Source organism: Lotus japonicus, chromosome 1, assembly GCF_012489685.1.
Source record: "Lotus japonicus ecotype B-129 chromosome 1, LjGifu_v1.2".
NCBI classification, from domain to species: Eukaryota; Viridiplantae; Streptophyta; class Magnoliopsida; order Fabales; family Fabaceae; genus Lotus; species Lotus japonicus.
In genome coordinates, this window is record NC_080041.1 from 50,719,494 (window position 1) to 50,743,254 (window position 23,761).

Here is a 23,761-nt window from a genome sequence, read left to right on the forward strand (position 1 = left end):
AGTTCGGCAAGCGGCTGCTGAAGATAAGGACCAAGCTTTCTAGTGAACAAGAAGAACGTTTAGGGAAACTCTTGGAAGAAAACTTTGTCCTCTTTGCGTGGAGTTGTAAAGACATGCCTGGAATAGATCCTAACTTTATCTGTCACATGCTCGCGTTGAACCAAAGCGTCAAACCAGTCTCATAGCTTCGACGTCGCATGGGGGGCGATAAGGGAAAGGCTGCGCAACAGGAAGTCGACAAACTCTTAGCGGCGGAGTTTATCAAAGAGATCAAGTATCCGACATGGCTGGCGAGCGTTGTGATGGTCAAGAAGGCGAACGGAAAGTGATTACACTGACCTGAATAAGGCGTGTCCGAAGGATTCTTATCCTCTTCCCAACATCGATAAGCTAGTCGACGGCGCATCCGGGAATGAGTTGCTCAGCTTGATAGATGCATATTCGGGATATCACCAAATTCGAATGCATCCATCAGACGAGGACAAAACGACCTTCATGACTGCTAGGGTTAACTATTGTTACCGCACCATGCCGTTTGGACTAAAGAACACCGGCGCGACTTATCAAAGATTGATGGACAGGGTCTTTGTTGGGCAGGTTGGAAGAAACATGGAAGTCTACGTGGATGATATGATTGTAAAATCCGCTTTGGGAGCAAACCAGCATCAGGACCTCTTAGAGGCTTTCGCGGAGATTCGCAAACTCAACATGCGACTTAATCAAGAAAAGTGCTCGATCGGCATCCAGAGCGGGAATTTTTTAGGCTTCATGATTACTTCAAGAGAAATTGAGATCAACCCTGACAAGTGTAAGGCGATCTAGCAAATGAAGAGCCCAACCACGGCGAAGGAGATTCAACGTTTAACGGGACGGGTGGCGGTTCTGTCAAGGTTCCTTCCTCGATGGGGTGATAGGTCGGCTCCTTTTTTCAGATGTCTCAGGAAGAATGCCATATTCGAATGGACGGCGGAGTGCGAGGAAGCGTTTACGCGTTTGAAGGAACTCTTGTCAACCCCGCCTGTTTTATCGCGACCAAAGCAAGGATTTCCACTTCACTTGTATTTTGCCATAAGTGACAACGCATATAGCTCTGTTATCCTGCAGGAAATTGACAGCGAGCAGAAAATAGTTTACTTCATCAGTCACACCTTTCAGGGCGCGGAGGTTAGATACTAAAAAATTGAGAGAGCGGCGCTGGCGGTTTTAGTGACGGCTCGGCGCCTGAGGCCCTATTTCCAGAGTTTCCCGGTGAAAATACGAACGGATCTGCCTTTGAGGCACGTTTTACAAAACCCCAATTTGTCATGGAGGTTAGTCGCATGGTCTGTAGAATTGTCAGAATATGGATTGCAGTATGACAAGCGTGGGACTATGAGAGCCTAATCGTTGGTCGATTTTGTTGTAGAATTGACTCCCGACTCGGGCGAGAGGGTGAGTACTCAATGGACCTTGTTTGTGGATGGATCTTCTACCAGTAACGGAAGCGGTGCGGGAGTCACGCTTGAAGGGCCAGGGGAGTTTGTTTTGGAGCAGTCTTTGAAGTTTGAGTTTCAAGCTACAAACAACCAGGCAGAGTATGAGGCTTTAATCGCCGGGCTCAAATTGGCAATAGAAGTTAAAATTGAAAATTTGCTCATCAGAACTGACTCGCAGCTGGTGGCCAGCCAGGAACAGAAGCCTTTCAGGTGAAGGAGCCTAATTTGATCAAGTACCTGGAGCGAGTAAGATACCATATGACTCGTTTTCAGGAAGTCGTCGTGGAATTCGTCCCGCGAACGCAGAATCAGTGGGCGAACGCCCTTGCCAAGTTGGCAAGTACACTAAAGCTGGGAAACAATCGAAGTGTGATACAGGAGACGTTGGCGTGTCCAAGTATCGAAGGGGAGTTGGTAAGCTGCGTAAACAAAGAGCAAACATGTCTTTGTCAAACTTCAACAACAAAAGATAAATCCTGACCACAAAGGTCTTAAAGATGACAAAGAAAGATACTGGTACAGAGTTAAAAAACAGGAATTCAAATTGGTACTACAAAGATTCTTTAAAAACAAAAAAAACCAACTGTTATAGAAACTATCTTAGGATTTCCTCCCTTTACGAAAATAGTAACATAGACGATATTGTTCTGAGTACTATCAGGCCTAAAGTGGACTGTATCACCAATTCACAATTTACTACCTTTAACAAAACGATATCAACCTGTCCCAATGTTACACTCAACATGGTTGGGATCTCCATTCCTCCTCTTCAGCTCGCTTGAATACCATTTTCCTTCAACTGTAAGAACTTCCAGTGAGGCCTAAGGTACAAAAAAAAAACCCAAACATTTATAAGATGATGTAAGTACTATGGAAAAACAATGTTATTATAAATTATATGAATCAAATTTTACCAGAGTCTGGGAGCCAGAAATCATAGATTTGTTAAAAACTTTGTCAAATTCTTGAATAGAACGAATATACCATCTGCAACTGGGACATGACACTTCTAACAACATGATGATCCACTCGGGTCGAAGCAGCATCTTGGACAGAATTATCAGGCAAAGATAAATCACTACTAATATAGATTGGAAAGCTTCTTTCATCAGCAACAACTTTCCCTTTGTCAACTGGATCAGACTTCTTAACAGACTTGGAGGACTCAGCATGCCTTATGAAATTACAATTCAGTTCTAATAAGGTGACATGAAACTTGTTTCCTCCCATATAAAAGAAATCACATAGGTGATTCTTTTTCATTTCACACAGTTTTCTAAAAACACTCACAGAATCCCATATCAAATCCCCCTTGTTTCCATAGAAGACTTTAAAAGGGAGCCTTCCTCCTACAACATCATCTACCTCAATATTTCCACCCATATTAACTTTATTTTTCAAGGAAAATTCTAAGGGTATCTCTATGTGATCCTACATATGATTGCAAGGAAGATAAGAAATTATAATTAGAAAGATGGGAAAAAGGTATAAACTTTGAAAAATTTAACAAATAAGAAAAATTTAACAAATAAGAAGAGACTTTTTTTTTGAGAGCAAAAAGAATTTATTGAAAAGAAAATTAAAGTTCATGAGAACATTTCTCTCATGTAGAATTGTAGCAAACCTCAAGGCCTTAACCAGCGCTATGCTACTTTGGTTATTATCGCAAACTCATGAGCGAGCCTCATTAAAACCTCCCTAGGAAAAACCCAAAGGAAAAAACCCTAGGGGAGGTTTAATAATCAATGATACTAACTTTATCTAAATCTATCTCGGTTCCGAAATCTGGATCAACATTGGAAGTAGATGGGTTTCCATTCCCATGATTGAAACATGTGTTGATTAAAGAAACAACAATCGGTGGAGTAATAAGATCATGCAATATGATCAAACCTCAGTATACATATAATAGAAGGTTCATGCAGAAACAATCTTCGATAAGTTCGTATGAGAAAAAGGGAAAAAAATTAAACACCATAATAGTACTAAACCATAACACTCAATAAGTAATAAGTAAAAAGGAAAAAAAGGATCGCATAAACAATATTAGGCAAAGAAAACCTAATATCAAAAAAGGTAAGATTTTTCCTATACAGAATTTATTTACTCGACTAACAATACTAAAAAAATAAAAAATAAAAAAACAAAATAGAATAATGATTCAGACACATAAACAAAGTAACTACTATGAGGAACCCTAATTCACAAAATCCATTCATCCATTCTCTAAATACTATACAATCTCGTTAAGATAGACTATTCAGATGGCTACTAGAAACTAAATGCCATAAAAATTGATAGATTATATATGATATAAACAGCTACAAAAATGTGATCCACATAAAACGCGAGGTTCCAAGCATAAATCAGTATACGCAACAAAGAATCAAAGGTTGTAAGTCAAACAAAAGAAGTAAATATTCAAAACTCAAGAAAGGGGGAAACAAAGGCTTCAAGGAAAAAAACAACAAAATGGCAAAAGATGAAAAAGGGGAGTAATCTCCAGATTAAATCAGAGTAAGATAAATTAAAAAATCACCTTCGTCACTCATGATTTGTCTCGCGATAACAATGAAAGATTGATAACTGAAGTGGGAGAGGTAATCAACTGCAGATATCCTGGTGCGTTCTTCGGTGAGAAAGGAAAAAGTGAGCAGTAGGGTTTACTTCGTTACTTGAGAAAACAAAAGGTTTTTTAACTCCCAAGAGAGGTTTGTGGCAGTTGGATTGTGAGAAAGACTAAGGCTATTTTTTGCATGTTTAGCTAGCTGAAAAGCTAGTTGAAAGCTTACAGGCCAAGTTTGGAAGAGCTTATTTGAGCTTATCTGACAGCATATATGCCAGTGTTTGGGAGGGCTTATGCAAACAGCTTATGGTCTGCCATAAGCTATTTTCAGCTTATTTTCATAAGCTATTTCGGATAGCTTATGAAAAACAGCTTATGCTTATATACAGCTTATTTTTAATTTATTTCAATAAATTTTTTAAAATAGCTTATGAATAAGCGCTTATGTCATAAGCGCATAAGCGATTAATTAACCTGTTTTTCCAAACGGGGCCTATAGCTAGCTGATAGCTGAAAGCTGATAAGGTAGCTGAAAGCTGATAGCTGGTAGCTGAAAGCTGAAAAACTACGTGATTGAAACAAAAGTATTTAGTAAAACTAACTGTTAAACAGGCTGAAATTGTAAAAGGACATAAAAGAACGTACTTATATAATTATTTTTATATTTAAAATTATTTTATTTTCACATTAATACCTATATAATATTAATATTAAAATTATTATCACTTTAAATATTTTTATTAAATCAAGTTATTTATCATCTTAAAAATATAATATTAATTTTTACTTGTTTTTATTAATGTAATATTTTTAATACTTGTGGTGCGCAGCGCTAGGGATGATAATTTTGCCAAAACCCATGGGTACCCGCCTGAACTCGATCCGATTTGACGGACAAAATCCGGGTTGACTGGATTTGGATTTGGGTCTTACCCATTACTATAGCAGTTTATGGGTTTGGGTTTGGTATTAGTTAAATCCTGCCCATACCCGTTCAAACCCGAACCCAAAGATACCCAAAACATAAAATTATAAAAAAATCTCATACATGTATATATTTATAAGCTTTATTCTTAGTGTTTGATGATTAATTGTACTTTTGTATATTTGAGAAAGTAAACTCCAAACTATTGTTGTCTCACTTTGATGATGAATAGTATTTGTTTTTTTTTTTCTTTCTATGAATTTCAATTTTTTTTTATGAAAGTAGGTTCTAGATCGGGTTGCTATCTCACGTAAGAAATGGGTTCGGGTTTGAGTTTCGGGTTAATCCGAAACCCAATGAGTTTGGACATAAATTTCATTTTATCGCCCATAAGGGTTTGTGTTTGGGTTTGGGTTTGAGTTCTGAGATTTGGGTTTGGGTTTGGTAATTGTAAAACTCATGCCCGATCCTACCCGTTGCCATCCCCAGCGCTGTGGCGAAAATGGTGGCGAGAACTGCATACGTAAGTGTGAGGGGAAAATAGGTTTAATGTTTTTATAAATATATAAATATATAAGGGTAATCGTAAAATTTTAATAAAATCATAAGGATAAAAATGAGAATAAATTTAATAAGCTATAAGCTTTAAGCTATAAGCTACCTCTGATAGCTTATGACGTAAAGCTTTAAGCTACTGAAATAAGCTCCTTCACCAAACACTTTTGAACAGCTTTTAAGCTAGTCAAATAAGCTTTAAACTAGTCAAATAAGCTATAAGCTAGCTGAAATGACATGTCAAACATAGCCTAAGCATTAAACCTATTTATTTTACAGGCAAGCATTTATCTTCATGTTATTAAGCTTTCCTTAATCCTGTTAGGGGCGACTTTATTAACAATAATATTCGCTTAATTTTAGGAAAATTATACTATTTTTTAATTCAACAAAAAAAAAAGAAACCTAACCAATTTAACTAAAAAAATCAGAATAAAGGAAGATACATTTGGAAAAAAAAATCAGAAACTACACTGGGTACTTAGAGATAGTATCAAACTTTTACTAGGAACAAACACACATCTGAAACAATAAATAACATAGAGCCTATTTTAAAAATAAGGCATTTCCGTTAACTCTCATAACTTTTTTTTAGCTGTACATTATACTTTTTCTACATATAATTTAAAACTTTACTATATAAATTTACTTCTCCATTATGCCAACATGTATTCTTCCTTCCTTAACAATCTTTTTCACACTTTGAAGGGTTGTCTAAATGACCCATGGTAATATTTGGGTTAAATAATCCATGACCTAGGTGAACTAATCACATTTAAGATAATTAGTTGAAATTTTTATATCTTATTGATTAATTTATTTAGGGTTAAATATGTTTTTGGTCCCAAACTTATACACATAAATATAAAATGGTACCTGAAGAAAATATAAAGATTTTAGCCCTTCAAAATTTTATTTTTCATTTAAAATGGTTCCATGTGAATATTTTTACATCTACTTTAGTCCCTTAAAATTTTCTTCAATCAAATTAAGTCCTCTTCTCCCCTCATAATTATTTCAAAACACAAAAAATCATATCTTCATACCAAAACTCAAAAATTCATGTCAGAAATCCCTCAATCTTCTTCATCTTTCAAACCCATAAATTCTGGAATTCTCAATTCTCATTCCTCTTTGAAAAATGCTGGTCTTCTTCTACAACTAATTTTATTTGTTCAGATAACAATGACATCCTTTTATTCATACAGTAATATTGGTCTTCTTGCTAATTTTCCTCTTACCGAGAGCAACCGCTACTAGATCTCTCATTGAATAGAGTGTCTTCATTGTTGAACCCCTTTGTTCATCATCAACCCATTCAGCAGCATCTTAATTTGTTAATTAATCACTTGTTTATTATACTGTCAAGCAAATTAATTAGTTATAGAAGCTATTCATCTCCCGTTGTTTGACGGAGCATGCAGCCTACTTCCATGGTCTTCGAAGACAAAGGTTGGTGGTGGTGTTGGGTGAGGGGGAGGGAGGTGTGTTAGGTGATGGTGGTTCTAGGTGGGGTTTGGGTGGTGATGGTGGATTTGGTGGGAGAGGAAGGAGGAAGAGGAAGATGAAGGAAATTTCTGGGTTTTGAAGATGAAGAAGATGGAGGGGTTTTGGAGATGAAGATATGAATTTTTAGGTTTAGAAATAATTATGAGGGGAGAATGATGTAGTTTGATGGAAGAAATTTTTGAGGGACCAAAATAGATGTAAAAAAATCCATATGGAACAATTTTAGATCAAAAATAAAATTTCAAAGCACTAAAATCTTTATATTTTTTTCAGGTACCATTTCACATTTATGTGTATAAGTTAGGACCAAAAACATATTTAACCCTAAATAAATTAATTAATAAAATATAAAAATTTGAATTAATTATCTTGAATATGATTGGTCCACCTAGATCATGGGTTATTTAACCCAAATATTACCATGGGTCATTTAGACAACCCCACTTTAAAAAATGATTCAAAGCTAATCAACATAAAGTGACAAAGGTACAAATCCTTTTCAAAACAACTACCGTTCCCGTTCCCCACCCGGTTCTTTTAAGATTTTTTAAGAACAATTATATAAAGGTAAGTTGTACTTAACACAGATTATGCAAATTGAATAGGATTGAAAGACAAAACATGTCAAGATTGATACTGCAACATTAAACTGCAAGGTCCCTGGCTTAACATAAAAAATTAAACTACAAGTTCCTGTTGTATTATCCTAGTAGATCAAAACACAACACTAGTGACACAAACACAAATAAAGACACAACAATGTGGTATAATTGCACTTCTTATACAACAAACAAAGACAGCATAGCACTAACAACGAAACCTACTACACACTTCAGTTGTTGCCCTTCTTCAATCCAACATTAGCCTTCTTCCTGTTAGTGCAAGAATCATCATGAACTAATTCAGGAGAGTTGCGTTTAGATGGAGTGACCACATTTGATTCCTTGTCAAGATCAATAACATGAAAAGACGAACCACCGGATGTTTTGTCAACAGAACCAATGGCAAAACCATCATCAAGATCCTGCTACAACAAAAAATCAACCTCATCTTAAAAAAGAAAATCATAAATAGATTAAAATTGTATCTATTCATGATTATTTAAGTAAAACCTTAGCAAGATCAGAGATAACACCACGGCTTTTGGTCTGAGAAGGAGGTGTACATAGAAAACTGGCATATTCACCTTCAACCTGCAAAAATATTTTAAGCAAACACATATATATGTTATAAATGACTTAGAAAATGGAAAATAATTAAAAAAAATTGACATATAGTAAGACTCTCACCGTATTTTCAGTAGATATATTCTGAAATTGCTTGATTATATGACCATCAGAGCAGACACGTTTAACTCAGTAAGATGGATCAAATTTCACATTCCCATAACACTTGATCTGAACTTTAGAGAGAAAGCTCTTTCCAATCAGTGACATTATTTCAGAAGGAACAACAATGGAATAATCACCTATATGGAGACTATCAACCATCTCAGAACATGTCTTTCCAAGCAAAGTAGTAGCCTCATTATTAGAAATTGGGAGGCCTATACTCAACCACAAAAGCTAGGTCAAGAGTTGAGGTTTGCACTATCCTTATAAAGCTTATCTTGGCTCTATCTCTAGCCAATGTGGGACTTCTAACACACCCCCTCACGTCCAGGATTGAACAGACTGGAACGTGGGATTAACAACGGGTGGCCCAATAATGGGAGGTCTCCACAACAAATGGATCTAGGATAGACTCTGATACCATATTAGAAATTGGGAGGCCTATATTCAACCACAAAAGCTAGCTCAAGAGTTGAGGTTTGCACTATCCTTATAAAGCTTATCTTGGCTCTATCTCTAGCCAATGTGGGACTTCTAACACTCATTATCAAATAGAACAAAAACAACATCTTCAATTTTATCACTGACTCTAACTTTGATCCGATACCTGATATTAATATAGATTTCATTAGATATAGGCAGGTATATTTAAAAAAAAAGTACCAATAGTAGAAAATAAGATCAGAAGTAAAACCTCTGAAATACAGTCACCACATGACGATTACAGTTTTCACTGAAGTACATTTTGTGGTCAGGATAAACCTTCTTGTTACATTTGCAAGCAATGTACCACCACTCCTCAGCATCAATAATTTCTTTGACAGTAGCAAAGGCAACACAAAATGATTCTACAAAAATATTTTAAGAGAATGATCACTGTGTCAACAGATTAGACAACATAAATACAATATTCAAATTAATCATTGACACATTCATAAACTATAATGTGGAACCTCAAAGCATAACTTCATTCCTTGAATAGTCTTCTCAGGAGTAAGCACCAGAAAATCCTCTTCTTCAGATATATTGCCGGAATAAGGAATTTCAGACAAAGATTGAGTATCATCTTCACTTGTTTCAGCATGTTTAATCCTTCCAGATTATCAATCAATAAAAGCATTATACACACTTACACTTGTTGCAGAATGCGAGCCTCTTCAATGTCAGGATTGAATATCAGCTTTGTTGCTCCAAAAACATTCTGCCAACAAACCTTGCCTATGGATAAGAAAGACTATATAAAAACATGAACATCATTGAACTTTCAAATCAAGAGTGTAGGAAAAAATATATTAAGGATTGTGTAACTAACCTTGGGCAGCCTTAATTTTTACACAGTCATCAAATCCATACCCTATGTGGCTCAATTTTTACACAGTCATCATTTCCACGTGTATTTTTTCTTTTTCTTTTATTCCACAGTCATCAAATCCATACCCTATGTGGCTCAACTTTATATCTTAATTGAAAAATTTTATTTTTATTAAAGAACAAACCCAAAAATAATAGAAAAAAATAGGGTGAAGTTCAGAATTCTTCTTCAACTCATATCATCCTCTCTTCTTCTTTTTCATACTTCTTCATCACTCACTTAAAATTATTTCAACCCAGAAAATACCACACCAACTCCCAAATCTACAACCTCCACCCAACCCACCAACACCCATAGAAAAGGAACCACGTCAGATTGGAGTCATGGAAAGGAAAGGTTTTGGTTCAAAATTGGAGTTTAGATCTAGATTTATATGAATTGGCTACATATAATCCATTTCCTTAGACGAACATGTCTACACCTCTAGTCTTTTCCGTCCCTCTCTCCTCCATCCCCCGCCGCACTTCCCACACCAAAATCCACCTCCACCGACCCTTCTCCCTGTCGGCACCTTCTTCCTCCTTCTCTAAACCAAAACATAGCTTCCTCTGCCACCGCTTCCCCGTGTTCCCTTCAAAGCCCCAGATCCGCCGTGGAAATGGAGTCGCGGCTAAGCCACCGTGGAAGAACGAGGTCCGGCCTTGCGTCGTTGAAGATCCGAAGACGGAGAGGATTCTGGCGTTTTGATAGAAAAAGTTTGTGTTTATAAGTTCTAAACTTTTGCATTTCAAGGTTCTGAAACTATAAATATGGGGATTTGGCGTTTTGATTGAAAAAAAAAATCATTTTTTAAGTTGTTTCTGAACCTAGAATACCAAGATCTTGAATGTAAAAGCTCAAAATTTTGATGATTGCAGTCGGTGGGTTGGATTTGGATTCAGTTAGTTTTCAATTTGGATTCAGTTATGTTAATTGCTATAGTTAAGCTCAACCTTCGTAATCTCTGTTAAAATAATTAAAAAATTGTGTGCCTTATGCAAATTTGAGGGGAAGGGTTGGAGAAGAGAGGGATTTTGCAGATATGGTGGTGGTGTAGTGAGGGGAAGGGTTGGAGAAGAGAAGAACATGAAGTTGAATTTTCCAATAAAAAAGAAACCCCTATATATATAATTGTCTTTTATTAATCCATGGGTAATAAAAGAAAAAGAAAAAATACACGTGAAATTGATGATTGTATAAAAATTGAGCCGCATAAGCATGAAACACGCGCAGGGATTGATTCTGATTAAAAAAAAATTCTAGGGATCCTGAATCGGGAAAAAAAAATTTCAGGGACTTATTTTGGTACGTCATACAATTTCAGGGACCTTCAGAGTATTTAAGCCAAAAATAAATAATAATTTGTTACTCAATAACCATATAAACATATAGAATGACGAAGAAGGATTCAAATTCATTTTTATACCCGTCAGAATCAATTTCAATAACATTCATTTTGATGCTATCACGACAACTCTCATAAGACTTCTCCCTACCAACACCAGTAAAGATACGAAGAACATCTGAAAATGAAACATACATAATTAATTGAAATAAAACAACATGATTGTAAGTATAGAAATTTCAAGAAATCAAGTTTAAATATTACCAACTAAATAGTTAGCATTGTGAGTCTGGTTCAGAATTGACCGAATGGAAACAAAGGAAAATGGATGAATAGAAATTGGTATTTGATTCATGGGCTGTACTTCGATGTTGTAAAGAAAATTCACTTTGAAACCATGCCTTGTAGTCTTGTAATCACCATTATTCAAAACAAGAGCCAATACTGATATGGAGCACACACGATCCTCAGCAAGCAAATTTTGAAACTTATAAACCAAAGTTTTCCTAATGGTAGCTTGTATTTTAGTTCCCTAACCAAAATTATAAAAAATAAAAAAAAATGTTACAATCAACACATTCGAATGTAAATATAACAACAATAACTAACATACAATCTTCGAATCCATAAGGACCAGCTCAAGAGCATGTGGGTTTTGCATCCATTAAAACGCCTTGTAGACCACAAACAAACAACTTTCACATGAATCCTCCAACTATCTTTCGACATGTCAAGGGTTGCAAGATCGTCGAAAACATAAGCCATTAGAAAAACTGGTTAATGGAGATACAGAGCACAAAACAGGGGGAAATAGAGAACTAAAAACTGAAACACGCGGAGAAAAGTGCTTAGGATATTTTTCAAAGGAAGATGTGTGATGAAATGTGTGACGAAATGTCTCACAAAAACCCATATTTATAGGGAAGAATAAGAAAAAGATCAAGGCGGTAAACTTGATAAATTGAAGTTCAAATTTAATTTAAATTCGAAATAGAGAATTGAAAAGAGAAGGGAAAGGAAAGGGAATGGTAAGCTGAGATGAGAGTGTCAGATTTCCATTCTTGTTCCACCGTTGATGGACTGGGCGAGACCAAGGGGCCCTCGCCCAGGGGCGCTTTTCCCAGGGCAGTGAGTGAGCCAGGGAGTTTGGGCCTCCCCTAAGAGGCCCAATTGGCCCACTAAGGGCGGTTAGGGGCACAAGGCCCAACCCCAAGCCTATAAATATGGGGCGGTTACCAATTGTAAGCGGTTACATTCTTTCTTTCTAAGATTCTCACATCGCAATCCTCTCACTCTAGGTACTATACCTCATCTCTATGTTCTTGGATAGAACATTTGGCGCCGTTTGTGGGGATCGGTAGATTTCGATTCCCGGACTACGTGGATTGTGATTTCGTTGAGAGAATTTTGATTTTTCGCAGAATTTTCTTTGATTTTCGTATTTCCGGCTGAATTCCTAGTTTGTGATTGGAATTTGATGGAGACACGCCATCGACGACGCGACGGAGAGCTGGAGCAGAGACGCGAATCACCACCGCGTCGTGTAAGAGGAAGGCCGCGCAGGGAAAAGGTTCGTCGCAAGCAACGTGAGCAACCGACTCCTCCTCCGCCTCCACCGCCGCCTCTGTAACGCCCCGATTTCTCGAGTGTTACACAGTAACTAATTAACCAATTTTCGTCGATTCAATTTTTAATCTTTGATTAATGACAAAGGTTCATTATTTGCGAAACTCTTGAAAGATTAACCTTTACAAATCTCGCGGAAGTAAACATCATCTCAAAACTTTTGAATTAAATAAAATAAACATGAAACATACGTCTAAAACCAAAGTAAATTACAACAACTTTATTTATCCAGATGAAAACAAAATAATCTTCAATTAGTGACAAAAGTTCAATTTTACAAAATTCTTGAAACTTAACCATTTCAAACTTGCAGAAATAATCATCAACGTAAACCTCAAACTTTATTAATCATTGAAAAGAGTATGAAATAAATATCCGAAAGAAAACTTCAAAGTAAATTACATCAAGTTAAAATATCCCAACTAAATAAAGTAACGGTTCAATGCTTCCAAAACTCGGTACTCTCGATCCCAAAAGAAAAATGGATGTCTCTCAACCCAACCATATCCTTGGCCCCTTCCTCTTTATCTTCATCCTCTTCATTAGAAGTGTAGTCGTCATCCGGTAGTGGCTCGTCACGTAGCATCAACTCCCAAGATTGAGTCGTCGCCATTATCTTCACGACCATCTACCCCCCCCCCCCAAATAAACACATAAACAAATAGTGCAAGGGTCAAGTCCAACAAAATAATAACAAAATCAACAGTAATACAGTATAAGTACATTAAATGTTCTTTTATGGAAATTTTAAGTCAGTTAGTCAGTGTACTAACGAAACCTCACATCACACAACCCACCAAACCTTCCTTGGCCAATCACATACATCCGCAGATGTACAACACGTGAAGCTGCAATACTTCACAAAAATCTCACGGTGACCGCAGTCAACCAAATCACGAGGATCCACTGATCCACAAATCTCCCTCGCGTGCAAGTCCATCGTTCTCATGGACCATAGTCTACCTGACCTATGTCCAAATTATTCACATTTACTTGCAAGCGAGTTTATTACACTTTTCTCTTTGTTAAGTCTCTAAAGTCAATCCTAGAGTCTTATCATACTCTTTATACAACAACCTTCACAACACAACATTCACGGGTTACAAGGGAATTACGGCTAGGTGAGCGACCCTTGAACCATTAACTGAGAAAATAAATATAATCCACATAAAGGAACACAAGAACATTCACTCATGCATAATATATCATCGCAACTTCAACATATTGACAGCAGAAACAACTTTCACAAAAATAGAGCCATAGAATGTATCTTTCAACCAAAAATCACGTATGATACCTTTCTGGAAAGCTATTTTAAATATCTACAACTTGCTAGTTAAACACTCGTTCATTTGAGTCCCATAATTATGTGATATTAGGCCTTAAATCTTACTGTCCGGAACAGGAAAAAACAGCAGGTGTGACAGTTACTAAACACGACCCCCAGATCACATTACTAAACCAAAAATTATGATTTTTATATGTCTGGAAAGATATTTCGAAACTCTACAACTTTCATTTTAATCACGTTTTCATTTGATGACCATAAACAGGTAAAAAGGGGCTCTGAAGTCCGCTGTCCAGTACAGGAAACTGGCAGCGAAACTCCCATGGCTCTATGGTTTTCAAAAATAATTTTCCTTCCTTCCCCTTTGATCATGGCAATCTTGGTACAGCCCCAAAAACCCAAATATCCACTCAAAATTTCAGAACCAAACATTTAGCAAGGATCATGTTATAACAAGTGCAAAATTGCACAAAACTTAACAAATACCATGGCAACTCGCATAAAATCATAGATTCAGATCATAAACAACGTTTGAGGATCATATTCATGGCTTTTTAAGAGAAAAATTCCAGCAAGCAAGCATGTACAGGAAATCATGCAAAAACAGTCCAAAACTCAAGTTGTTTCTCATGGCAATTCATGGCATATTCCCTAAAGAACCTACCCATTCCTAGAACCAGCCCTTACCTTGGGTTCTTGGTCTGAAAAAGAGAAAAGATGCAGGTTCAGAGCTCAGTTGCTTGCTGTCCACGTCCCTCTCTTGCCTCCTACTCGAGCTCTCTCTCTCTCGCAGGTCTCCCTCTCTCTCTCGCGCGCGCACAAGGTGGCGGTGGTGGCTTGGTCGGCGGCGGCTAAGGGTGCAAAGGAAGGTTTCTCCAGCTCTCTTCCTCTTCTGTTTTCTTACGTAAAGAGTGCTCTAGGTTTCTGTTTCTGATATGGAGAAAAGAAACAAGTTTCCCCCCCTTTACCCCTCTTGAACCCGCAACACACACAACCTAGTGGGCTAGGGTTTCAATTTTCTTTTCAAGCCCGAACCATGCCCAAACCCTTGACCCATCAATTTAGCTCTTAATCTGGTCTAAACTGAATTAAAAACCAAGTCCTTTTATGTAAAAACAGAAGCAAAAACGGAATTAAAATAAAAACACCTCAATTAGTTCGCTGGTACTGTACAGCCTGAACGACTATCACTAAATTGCGAATATCTCGAGCTACAGAGGTCGGAATGACCTGATTCCACTTCGAGAATTTTCTAGACTTAAAGGGCTACAACCATCATGAAGGAAGTTTTCCCAAATGAAGTCGTTAAGACCCTCTAAAAATTCGCACAAGTTGACAGTTTTAATCTGCCAGTTATCAAACATTAGCTAAAACTCCAATTTTATTCAAACTTTCATAAAATTGTTCCAAATTGAACTTAGGGCCTTAAAGCCTCCTCCTCCTTCTCCGCCGCCTCCTCCTCCTTCTCCGACGCCTCCGCTACCTTCTCCACCATCCTCACCTGAGCAACAGGGATCCCCGGCACACTCACCGGAGGTCTCAGGAGATGGAACGCCGCTACCTCAGGCTCCGATCACTGACCGAGATTGGAGATGCCTGATCCGCAATGTTGATGACATACAACAGCGAAATGACTTGCAGGAACAGTTGGAGTACTATCACCTAGAGCAGCAAGACGAAGGAGAGCGGGAAGCAGATGCCATCGCGGAGTTCGAGCCGTTCTCAGTGGTAGTGAGGGAAGTGGCCATCCCGGACAACATGAAGAACCTTGTTCTCGAGACGTATAGGGGGAAGACCGATCCAAAGGATCATCTGCTTTATTTCAACACGAAGATGGTTATAAGCTCAGCTTCCGACGCAGTGAAGTGCAGGATGTTCCCGTCGACGTTTAAGGGCACAACGATGGCTTGGTTCACGACTCTGCCTCGGGGATCTTTTACAAATTTTCGTGACTTCTCGTCGAAGTTCCTTGTTCAATTCTCTGCGAGTAAGATTAAGCAGGTAACGATCGACGATCTGTATAACATCCGTCAATCAAAGGGTGAAACTTTGAAACAATACGTGAGGCGGTTCAGTGCAACATCTGTTAAGATTGAGGAGTCGGAACCACATGCCTTTGCGCGAGCTTTTAAGAATGGACTGCAGCCCGGGAAGCTGAACAGTAAGTTGAGTCGTAAGCCCGCTCGGTCGATGGCAGAAATACGTGCTCGAGCGAACACCTACATCTTGGATGAGGAGGATGACGCTTTCAAAAGGAAGCGCGGAAAGATGGAGAAGGACGGCGATCAGAGGGATGTCTCGCCGGCGGGCAAACAAAGTCGGGAAAAAGGGGAAAGCAGTAAGCGGAAGGACAAGAGGGGAAAGTCAGTTGAAAAGTTTGGAAAGGAGCAACTCTACCCAAAAAAGGAAAGTTTTGAGCGTCGACGCCCGTGGCGTCATGCCGATACTCGCCGGCGAGAGGAATCGGGCAAAAATCTAAGCGCACATCTGACAGAATTGCTCCGGGAAGTCAAGGCGACACACGCAGTCGAAGAGGGCGAGAGGGAGGCTAACCCGCCTCGGGCGGTAGTGGATAAAACCAAGTCGTGCCAATACCATCGATCGACGGGTCATGACACATACTTATCAACCTTAACCATCACATCTTCAATGATCCCATAAGGTGTTTTTAGGGATCGGTCCGCCATTTGTAAGGAGAGCATGGTCGGGGTGACCTCTCCTAAGTTCAGCCTTCTAAACATGCTAAGCGGCATCAAGTTGATGCTCGCTCCCAAATCACACAGGGCTTCAACAACAGTCAACCCCTCAATCTCCACTGGGATAGTAAAACTCCCAGGATCCCTTCTCTTCTTAGGCATTTTTCTTTGCAAAATGGCACTACACTCCTCGGTCATCATGATAGTTTCATCAACCTCACTCAACTTCCTTCTCTTACTTAAAATGTCCTTCATGAACTTAGCATAGATAGGCATTTGCTCCAAAGCATCAGAAAAAGGGATATCGATATGGAGTTTCTTAAAAACATCCATAAATTTTGAAAACTTTTTATCCAAATTCTTTTTAGCCAATGCTTTAGGAAATGGAACTTTGCTATGCTCAGGAATAGGATCATTCATCACTCTAGTTTTAATAGGAACACTCCTTTCCTCCTCAACTATCCTCTCACTTTTTTCTCCCTCTACTTTCTTTTTTAACTCATGTAACACTCTCCCACTCCTAGTGGTAACAACAGCAGAATTTTCTTGTTCGGGATTGGGGATAGTATCGGAAGGAAATTTACCTTGAGGCCTTTCGGCAATTTGCTTGGCTAGCTGGCCAAGTTGGTTCTCCAAGTTCTTGATAGCCGCCTCTTGGTTCTTATGGTTGTTGTTCATGCGGTTGAAGCAACTCTCCAATAGCTCCTCTAAACTCCTCTTGCAATTCACCTTTCCAACAACTTGTGTTTGGACAAGAGGTTCATGATTTGAGGATGGAACTATGCTTCCTTGAGCTATAGCTTTGGCTTCATTGCTCTCAGCATTGACAGTACACAAGTTACTAACATGAGGTCCACCACAAGACTTGCACTCCACACAAGTCATTCTTGCACCAACAGCCTTGGTCTCCTTAATATGCATTCGAATCTCCGCCACTTGTTCGGTGAGTTGCTTGTTGGAGGCCAAGAGCTTGTCATAAGCTTCCACTTCAAACTTACTCCTTCGGGTTTGGCGATCATTTTCAGAGTTCATGGCTCTCGCTGCCATCTTTTCTATTAAGTCATACGCCGCTTGTGGGGGAAGAGCATCGAACTCGCCATTTGAAGCCGCATCTAGGCCAAACCTCCAAGAGTATTGTAGACCATCATAAAATGTTGCAACCAATTCAGCTTGGGTGAGATTGTGTTGAGGGCATTTCCTCAAGAGCTTCTTGAAGCGCTCCCAAGCTTCATAGAGATTTTCTTCAGTGGGTTGCACAAAATTCATGATGTCTTTTTTCAATTTCCTCAAAAGGGCTCTTGGGAAGAACCTTGTTGTGAACTTTTCCGCTAAGTCGTCCCAAGTAGTGAAGCTCCCTTGAGGTTGAGAATTCAGCCATTCCTCAGCGGTGTCCTTCAAAGAAAATGGAAACAAGCTCAACCGAATTGCATCCGCCGGAACATTGTTCACCCGGTAAGTGTTGCAATTCCGGATGAACCTCTCCATGTGAACATGTGTATCTTCCAAAGTACCTCCACCATATTGGTTTTGGCTCACCAAGTTGATGAATGTCGGTCTCAACTTAAAGTTTCCCACTCCCTCGGGAAAGACAATGCTCCCGGGATAGTCATAACTCATGGTAGCCGAGGTGAGTTCCCGAATAGACCGGTTGGCATTCTCAACTTCTTGTTCACATAATCGGAGGGTGATCCCCTCTTGGATTCTTGCCTCGATATGGGCTTGCATCTCCTCCTCCGTCATATGGCCACCCATGACGGTGTCTCTCGTGAGAGCAACCTGAAAGTGTGACACTAAAACAAAGAAAGATTAGTAGCACCAATTCTAGACAAAGATAAAAACAAAAAATAAAACTACAAACTAAAAACTTAAACCAAAAACCACAAACAATTCCCTGGCAACGGCGCCAAAAACTTGTTGGTCAATCTGCAAGTGCACAGATATCTCCGGGTTTTAATTTATCGAACCATAGGGAATTGGTGTGGCAATTCAGTTTAAGATTCAAGTTTAAGGTTGAAAAGCAAGTATAATTCAGTTTTAAAGGTTGATTGTTTTGGTGATTAAGTAACAAGTAATTGAAAGTATAAGTGTGTGAGAACAATGGTGAGCATGCCTTGGGTTCTTGCTTGACTAATTCAGTTCTAATCAACCTATTCTATCCACAAAACTCTGAGTCTCTCCTTGATGTTCTAGCCTAATCAATCATCTATCGATGCCTCGCATAGACAATCCTCTCAAGCCAAAAGATAGGCACAATTCCTTGATAACCTAAACATTTGCTAAAGGCATTAAGCATACAATTCAGGCCAACAAACCCCAACCCTTCCTCTATTCCTAGTAGCAAGTATAGAAGAGGTAATCCCACAACAAGTCCCTAATCTATAACAAACTTCCGTTCTATTATAGAAAAGCATAAAGCTAGCACATGTTCTAACTTGAAACATAAAGCATGGATATGGGATTCAAGGGTTTACTCAGAAGATTCATGAATAGAAATAGGAATTAAGATTAAAACATCATAAGTCTTACAAAGAACCCAAAGCAAAAGGGGTTTAGCCAAACATGGCTATAGAATCCATACAAGAAAAGAAGGATAAAACCTGGAACATGGACTTGGAGAATGCTTCTCCTCAAGCTCCAGAGCCTAACCCTACTTCTAACTTATTTAGGAATGTATAGAAATGACAAAAGTTACAAAAGAAATGACAAAAAACCTATTTATAGGCAAACAGGTCGAGTCTGGGCGCTCAGGCGCCAATTAAGCACGCCTGAGCGCCAATTCCAAGCCAAAACAAGCTCTCTGGAGGTAATTGGCGCTCAGGCGCTCAATCAGGAGCGCTCAGGCGCCAATTCCTTTCTAGCATCATGTAAACATCGATCCAATTGGCGCTCAAGCACTCAACACGAGCGCCTGAGCGCTCTCTACATGCTAGAAAGCCTCTTGACCTTCTTCTTAACTTCCCTTTAAGCCTCCCTTCAATTTTCCAAGCCTTTTGACCTTCTTTCTTCATCAGTTTTCAGACCTAGCTGCTTGGGAACAAAGCAAGGAAAATATCTAGGATTTCCAAGAGTTTATTAGCACAAAAGACCCTCAATTCAAGTAGAAAAGATATGCAAGTCTTAAACTTACTTAAAATGCATGAAAGGTCCCTATAAAACTATGAAATTACCAAAACAAAGTAGAAACACAAATAAATATAAAAATGCATGAGAATGCATGAAACACTACATGAGACTCAACAAAAAGACTCAAAACAAACTAAGAAATGACCCTAAAAACACTACTAAACTAGGGTCATCACACCACTATACTCAACGACAGCTCGCCCTCGAGCGTAAAAAACACTCGCTTGCCCTCAAGCGCAAGAAATGCTCCCAAAACAAGTGCCCAACAACGAATACTTATTACAAAACCGAGGGATTTAGCAACTACAGCTGGTTCCAAAAGAAAGACACAACAATCCACTTCATGCAACTTTTAGACAAAGGAGAGTGTAGAGTCCATCATGAGAAGCATATAGATCTAAAATTCCTAGGATGAGATATATATTAAGTGCACTGAGCTCACAAGTGGTTCATAGGTTCTGGATATCATTCACTCAAGAGCAACAGAGATCAAACATGCACAAATTCAATGAGACTTCAAAGGGTTGAAATGTTGGCTTGGTGAAGTACAAGGTGATTGGTCCCTAAGGAAGGCTAGAGCTTCAAGCATCTTGAGTGTGGTCCTATTAGTAACCCCGGAGCTTTCAACAACAAAAATTTTAAGCACAAGTCTCTTGACCCCTTTTTCAACTTTCTTTTCTTCTATTTTTTTTTTCTTTTTGCAACTCCAACTTGATTAGGAGTCTCTTTTTTCCTTTATTTTTCTTTTTCTTTTTTTTTTTTTTACACTTTGGGCAAGAGACATTTCCAACTTAAATTACTAGCTCCAACACAATGCAAGGACAAACACTCCCCAAAATCCAACCAAACATCCGTCCCAATCACTTGGCTACAACAAATTCTCCAATAAGGCTCAAATGGGACAACTTAGGACAATGTTCAAACCAACAACTCTGAAGCTCAAAAACCTACAAGTCTCAAGAATTGTGCAAGTATCACAAAGCATGCAAAGAGTGAAATCAATACAGAACCAAGAAGTACGAGTGAGACAGGATCCTCCAGGGAAATTATATGGTGAAGGGTCAAAGATGGACCCTTATGGACTCACATCAACTCTATCCTTAAGAAACACTCGGAAGACCGAAGTCTCCTCCTCTCTTCCCCAAAGCATGTAATCACTCATCCCCAAAAGAAAACACAAGTATTCACAAAAAACATTTTCTAAAACCAGCACAAGTTAGAGAGCATAACTAAGGGCAAAAACATGTGAGTATAGGGAAGTAAAGACCCCAAAAACGGCTCTAACTTACAATGCATGATCAAACAGAAAAAAAAAGTTCTACAAAGAAAAATATGCAAAAATGCATGAGCTAAACTAAGGGAAAGAGTCGACCTCCTTTACAAGTTACCATGGAGGCCTTAGACACACCTCTTACTCCAGAATTCAGGCTCTCATTCCCTGCAAAATGCAACAAACAAACAAGAAAAATAAAACAGAACTTGGGTTGTCTCCCAAGCAGCCCTAAGTTATAGTCCTAGGTGGACTCTCCTTCCTTTAGTGTTAGGAAGGAAATTCCTTACCATCAATCTTCCTTCCATATGTACAAGGTAGGAACCTTGCACAAAACTTTTGGAACAACTCCTCCCAAGAGAGGGTATCATCTAAACCATCGTACCAAATCCTTGCTCCCCCCTTCAAGGAGTGAGGGAAGAGCTTAATCATGAGCTCATCACTAGTCACACCTTCCATCTTTACAAGGTGACTAGCTTGAGTGAATCAGGCCGTGTGGGCTTGGAAATTCTCATCTTTAGACCCCCCATACTTGTTTTCACTAACAAGCTTGATGAGAACTTTATTAAGCTCAACATCTTTTTCACTTACCTTGGGGGTCTCCTTTGAAGACCTGGACAAGCTTTTGATCATGTCACAAACAAAACCATCATTAATGTTAGTTTGCAAATTAGGATTGAAAACCGAAAATCTTACCTTGTCCTCACCAACTCTGAGAATGAGCTGACCTTTATCAACATCGATCTTCGCCCTGCCAGTGGCTAAGAAGGGTCGGCCAAGAATGAGAGGAATCTTAGCATCCTCCTCCATGTCTAGCACCACAAAATCAACTGGGAACACATACTTATCAACCTTAACCATCACATCTTCAATGATCCCATAAGGTGTTTTTAGGGATCGGTCCGCCATTTGTAAGGAGAGCATGGTCGGGGTGACCTCTCCTAAGTTCAGCCTTCTAAACATGCTAAGCGGCATCAAGTTGATGCTCGCTCCCAAATCACACAGGGCTTCAACAACAGTCAACCCCTCAATCTCCACTGGGATAGTAAAACTCCCAGGATCCCTTCTCTTCTTAGGCATTTTTCTTTGCAAAATGGCACTACACTCCTCGGTCATCATGATAGTTTCATCAACCTCACTCAACTTCCTTCTCTTACTTAAAATGTCCTTCATGAACTTAGCATAGATAGGCATTTGCTCCAAAGCATCAGAAAAAGGGATATCGATATGGAGTTTCTTAAAAACATCCATAAATTTTGAAAACTTTTTATCCAAATTCTTTTTAGCCAATGCTTTAGGAAATGGAACTTTGCTATGCTCAGGAATATGATCATTCATCACTCTAGTTTTAATAGGAACACTCCTTTCCTCCTCAACTATCCTCTCACTTTTTTCTCCCTCTACTTTCTTTTTTAACTCATGTAACACTCTCCCACTCCTAGTGGTAACAACAGCAGAATTTTCTTGTTCGGGATTGGGGATAGTATCGGAAGGAAATTTACCTTGAGGCCTTTCGGCAATTTGCTTGGCTAGCTGGCCAAGTTGGTTCTCCAAGTTCTTGATAGCCGCCTCTTGGTTCTTATGGTTGTTGTTCATGCGGTTGAAGCAACTCTCCAATAGCTCCTCTAAACTCCTCTTGCAATTCACCTTTCCAACAACTTGTGTTTGGACAAGAGGTTCATGATTTGAGGATGGAACTATGCTTCCTTGAGCTATAGCTTTGGCTTCATTGCTCTCAGCATTGACAGTACACAAGTTACTAACATGAGGTCCACCACAAGACTTGCACTCCACACAAGTCATTCTTGCACCAACAGCCTTGGTCTCCTTAATATGCATTCGAATCTCCGCCACTTGTTCGGTGAGTTGCTTGTTGGAGGCCAAGAGCTTGTCATAAGCTTCCACTTCAAACTTACTCCTTCGGGTTTGGCGATCATTTTCAGAGTTCATGGCTCTCGCTGCCATCTTTTCTATTAAGTCATACCCCGCTTGTGGGGGAAGAGCATCGAACTCGCCATTTGAAGCCGCATCTAGGCCAAACCTCCAAGAGTATTGTAGACCATCATAAAATGTTGCAACCAATTCAGCTTGGGTGAGATTGTGTTGAGGGCATTTCCTCAAGAGCTTCTTGAAGCGCTCCCAAGCTTCATAGAGATTTTCTTCAGTGGGTTGCACAAAATTCATGATGTCTTTTTTCAATTTCCTCAAAAGGGCTCTTGGGAAGAACCTTGTTGTGAACTTTTCCGCTAAGTCGTCCCAAGTAGTGAAGCTCCCTTGAGGTTGAGAATTCAGCCATTCCTCAGCGGTGTCCTTCAAAGAAAATGGAAACAAGCTCAACCGAATTGCATCCGCCGGAACATTGTTCACCCGGTAAGTGTTGCAATTCCGGATGAACCTCTCCATGTGAACATGTGGATCTTCCAAAGTACCTCCACCATATTGGTTTTGGCTCACCAAGTTGATGAATGTCGGTCTCAACTTAAAGTTTCCCACTCCCTCGGGAAAGACAATGCTCCCGGGATAGTCATAACTCATGGTAGCCGAGGTGAGTTCCCGAATAGACCGGTTGGCATTCTCAACTTCTTGTTCACATAATCGGAGGGTGATCCCCTCTTGGATTCTTGCCTCGATATGGGCTTGCATCTCCTCCTCCGTCATATGGCCACCCATGACGGTGTCTCTCGTGAGAGCAACCTGAAAG

At 39.1% G+C, this 23,761-nt stretch overlaps 3 protein-coding genes and 2 non-coding genes across 6 annotated transcripts; 3 read left to right on the forward strand and 2 right to left on the reverse strand.

Annotated features, from left to right (window-relative positions):
* Positions 1–1,942: 1,942 nt before the first annotated feature.
* On the reverse strand, positions 1,943–4,147 carry LOC130731900 (uncharacterized). Of its 2 annotated transcripts, none has more exons than XR_009016879.1 (3): positions 4,015–4,147; positions 2,390–2,906; positions 1,943–2,296 (listed from the first exon to the last, which is right to left on the reverse strand). XR_009016879.1 is itself a non-coding variant. In XM_057584074.1 (3 exons), the coding sequence occupies exons 1-3, from the start codon at positions 4,025–4,027 to the stop codon at positions 2,192–2,194; spliced, it is 378 nt and encodes a 125-aa protein (XP_057440057.1). In that variant the 5' UTR covers positions 4,028–4,147; the 3' UTR covers positions 1,949–2,191. The 2 variants fall into 2 exon arrangements, 1 of the variants encoding a protein (XP_057440057.1); XM_057584074.1 differs by having other exon boundaries at positions 1,949–2,296; positions 2,390–2,649.
* A 3,715-nt stretch (positions 4,148–7,862) lies between these two features.
* Positions 7,863–11,822, reverse strand: LOC130737679 (uncharacterized). The gene is made up of 10 exons (XM_057589505.1): positions 11,751–11,822; positions 11,322–11,589; positions 11,090–11,235; positions 9,495–9,595; positions 9,315–9,453; positions 9,124–9,209; positions 8,901–8,968; positions 8,410–8,576; positions 8,143–8,223; positions 7,863–8,054 (listed from the first exon to the last, which is right to left on the reverse strand). Exons 1-10 carry the CDS (start codon positions 11,820–11,822, stop codon positions 7,863–7,865), a joined length of 1,320 nt encoding a protein of 439 aa, XP_057445488.1.
* Positions 11,823–15,729: 3,907 nt separating this feature from the next.
* Positions 15,730–16,632, forward strand: LOC130737687 (uncharacterized). The gene has a single exon (XM_057589515.1). It carries the CDS (start codon positions 15,730–15,732, stop codon positions 16,630–16,632), a length of 903 nt encoding a protein of 300 aa, XP_057445498.1.
* Positions 16,633–17,844: 1,212 nt separating this feature from the next.
* On the forward strand, positions 17,845–17,951 carry LOC130734744 (small nucleolar RNA R71). Its single transcript, XR_009018090.1, has one exon. It is a non-coding gene; the product is annotated as a small nucleolar RNA R71 (small nucleolar RNA).
* Positions 17,952–23,155: 5,204 nt separating this feature from the next.
* On the forward strand, positions 23,156–23,262 carry LOC130734745 (small nucleolar RNA R71). Its single transcript, XR_009018091.1, has one exon. It is a non-coding gene; the product is annotated as a small nucleolar RNA R71 (small nucleolar RNA).
* The last annotated feature ends 499 nt before the right edge of the window (positions 23,263–23,761 follow it).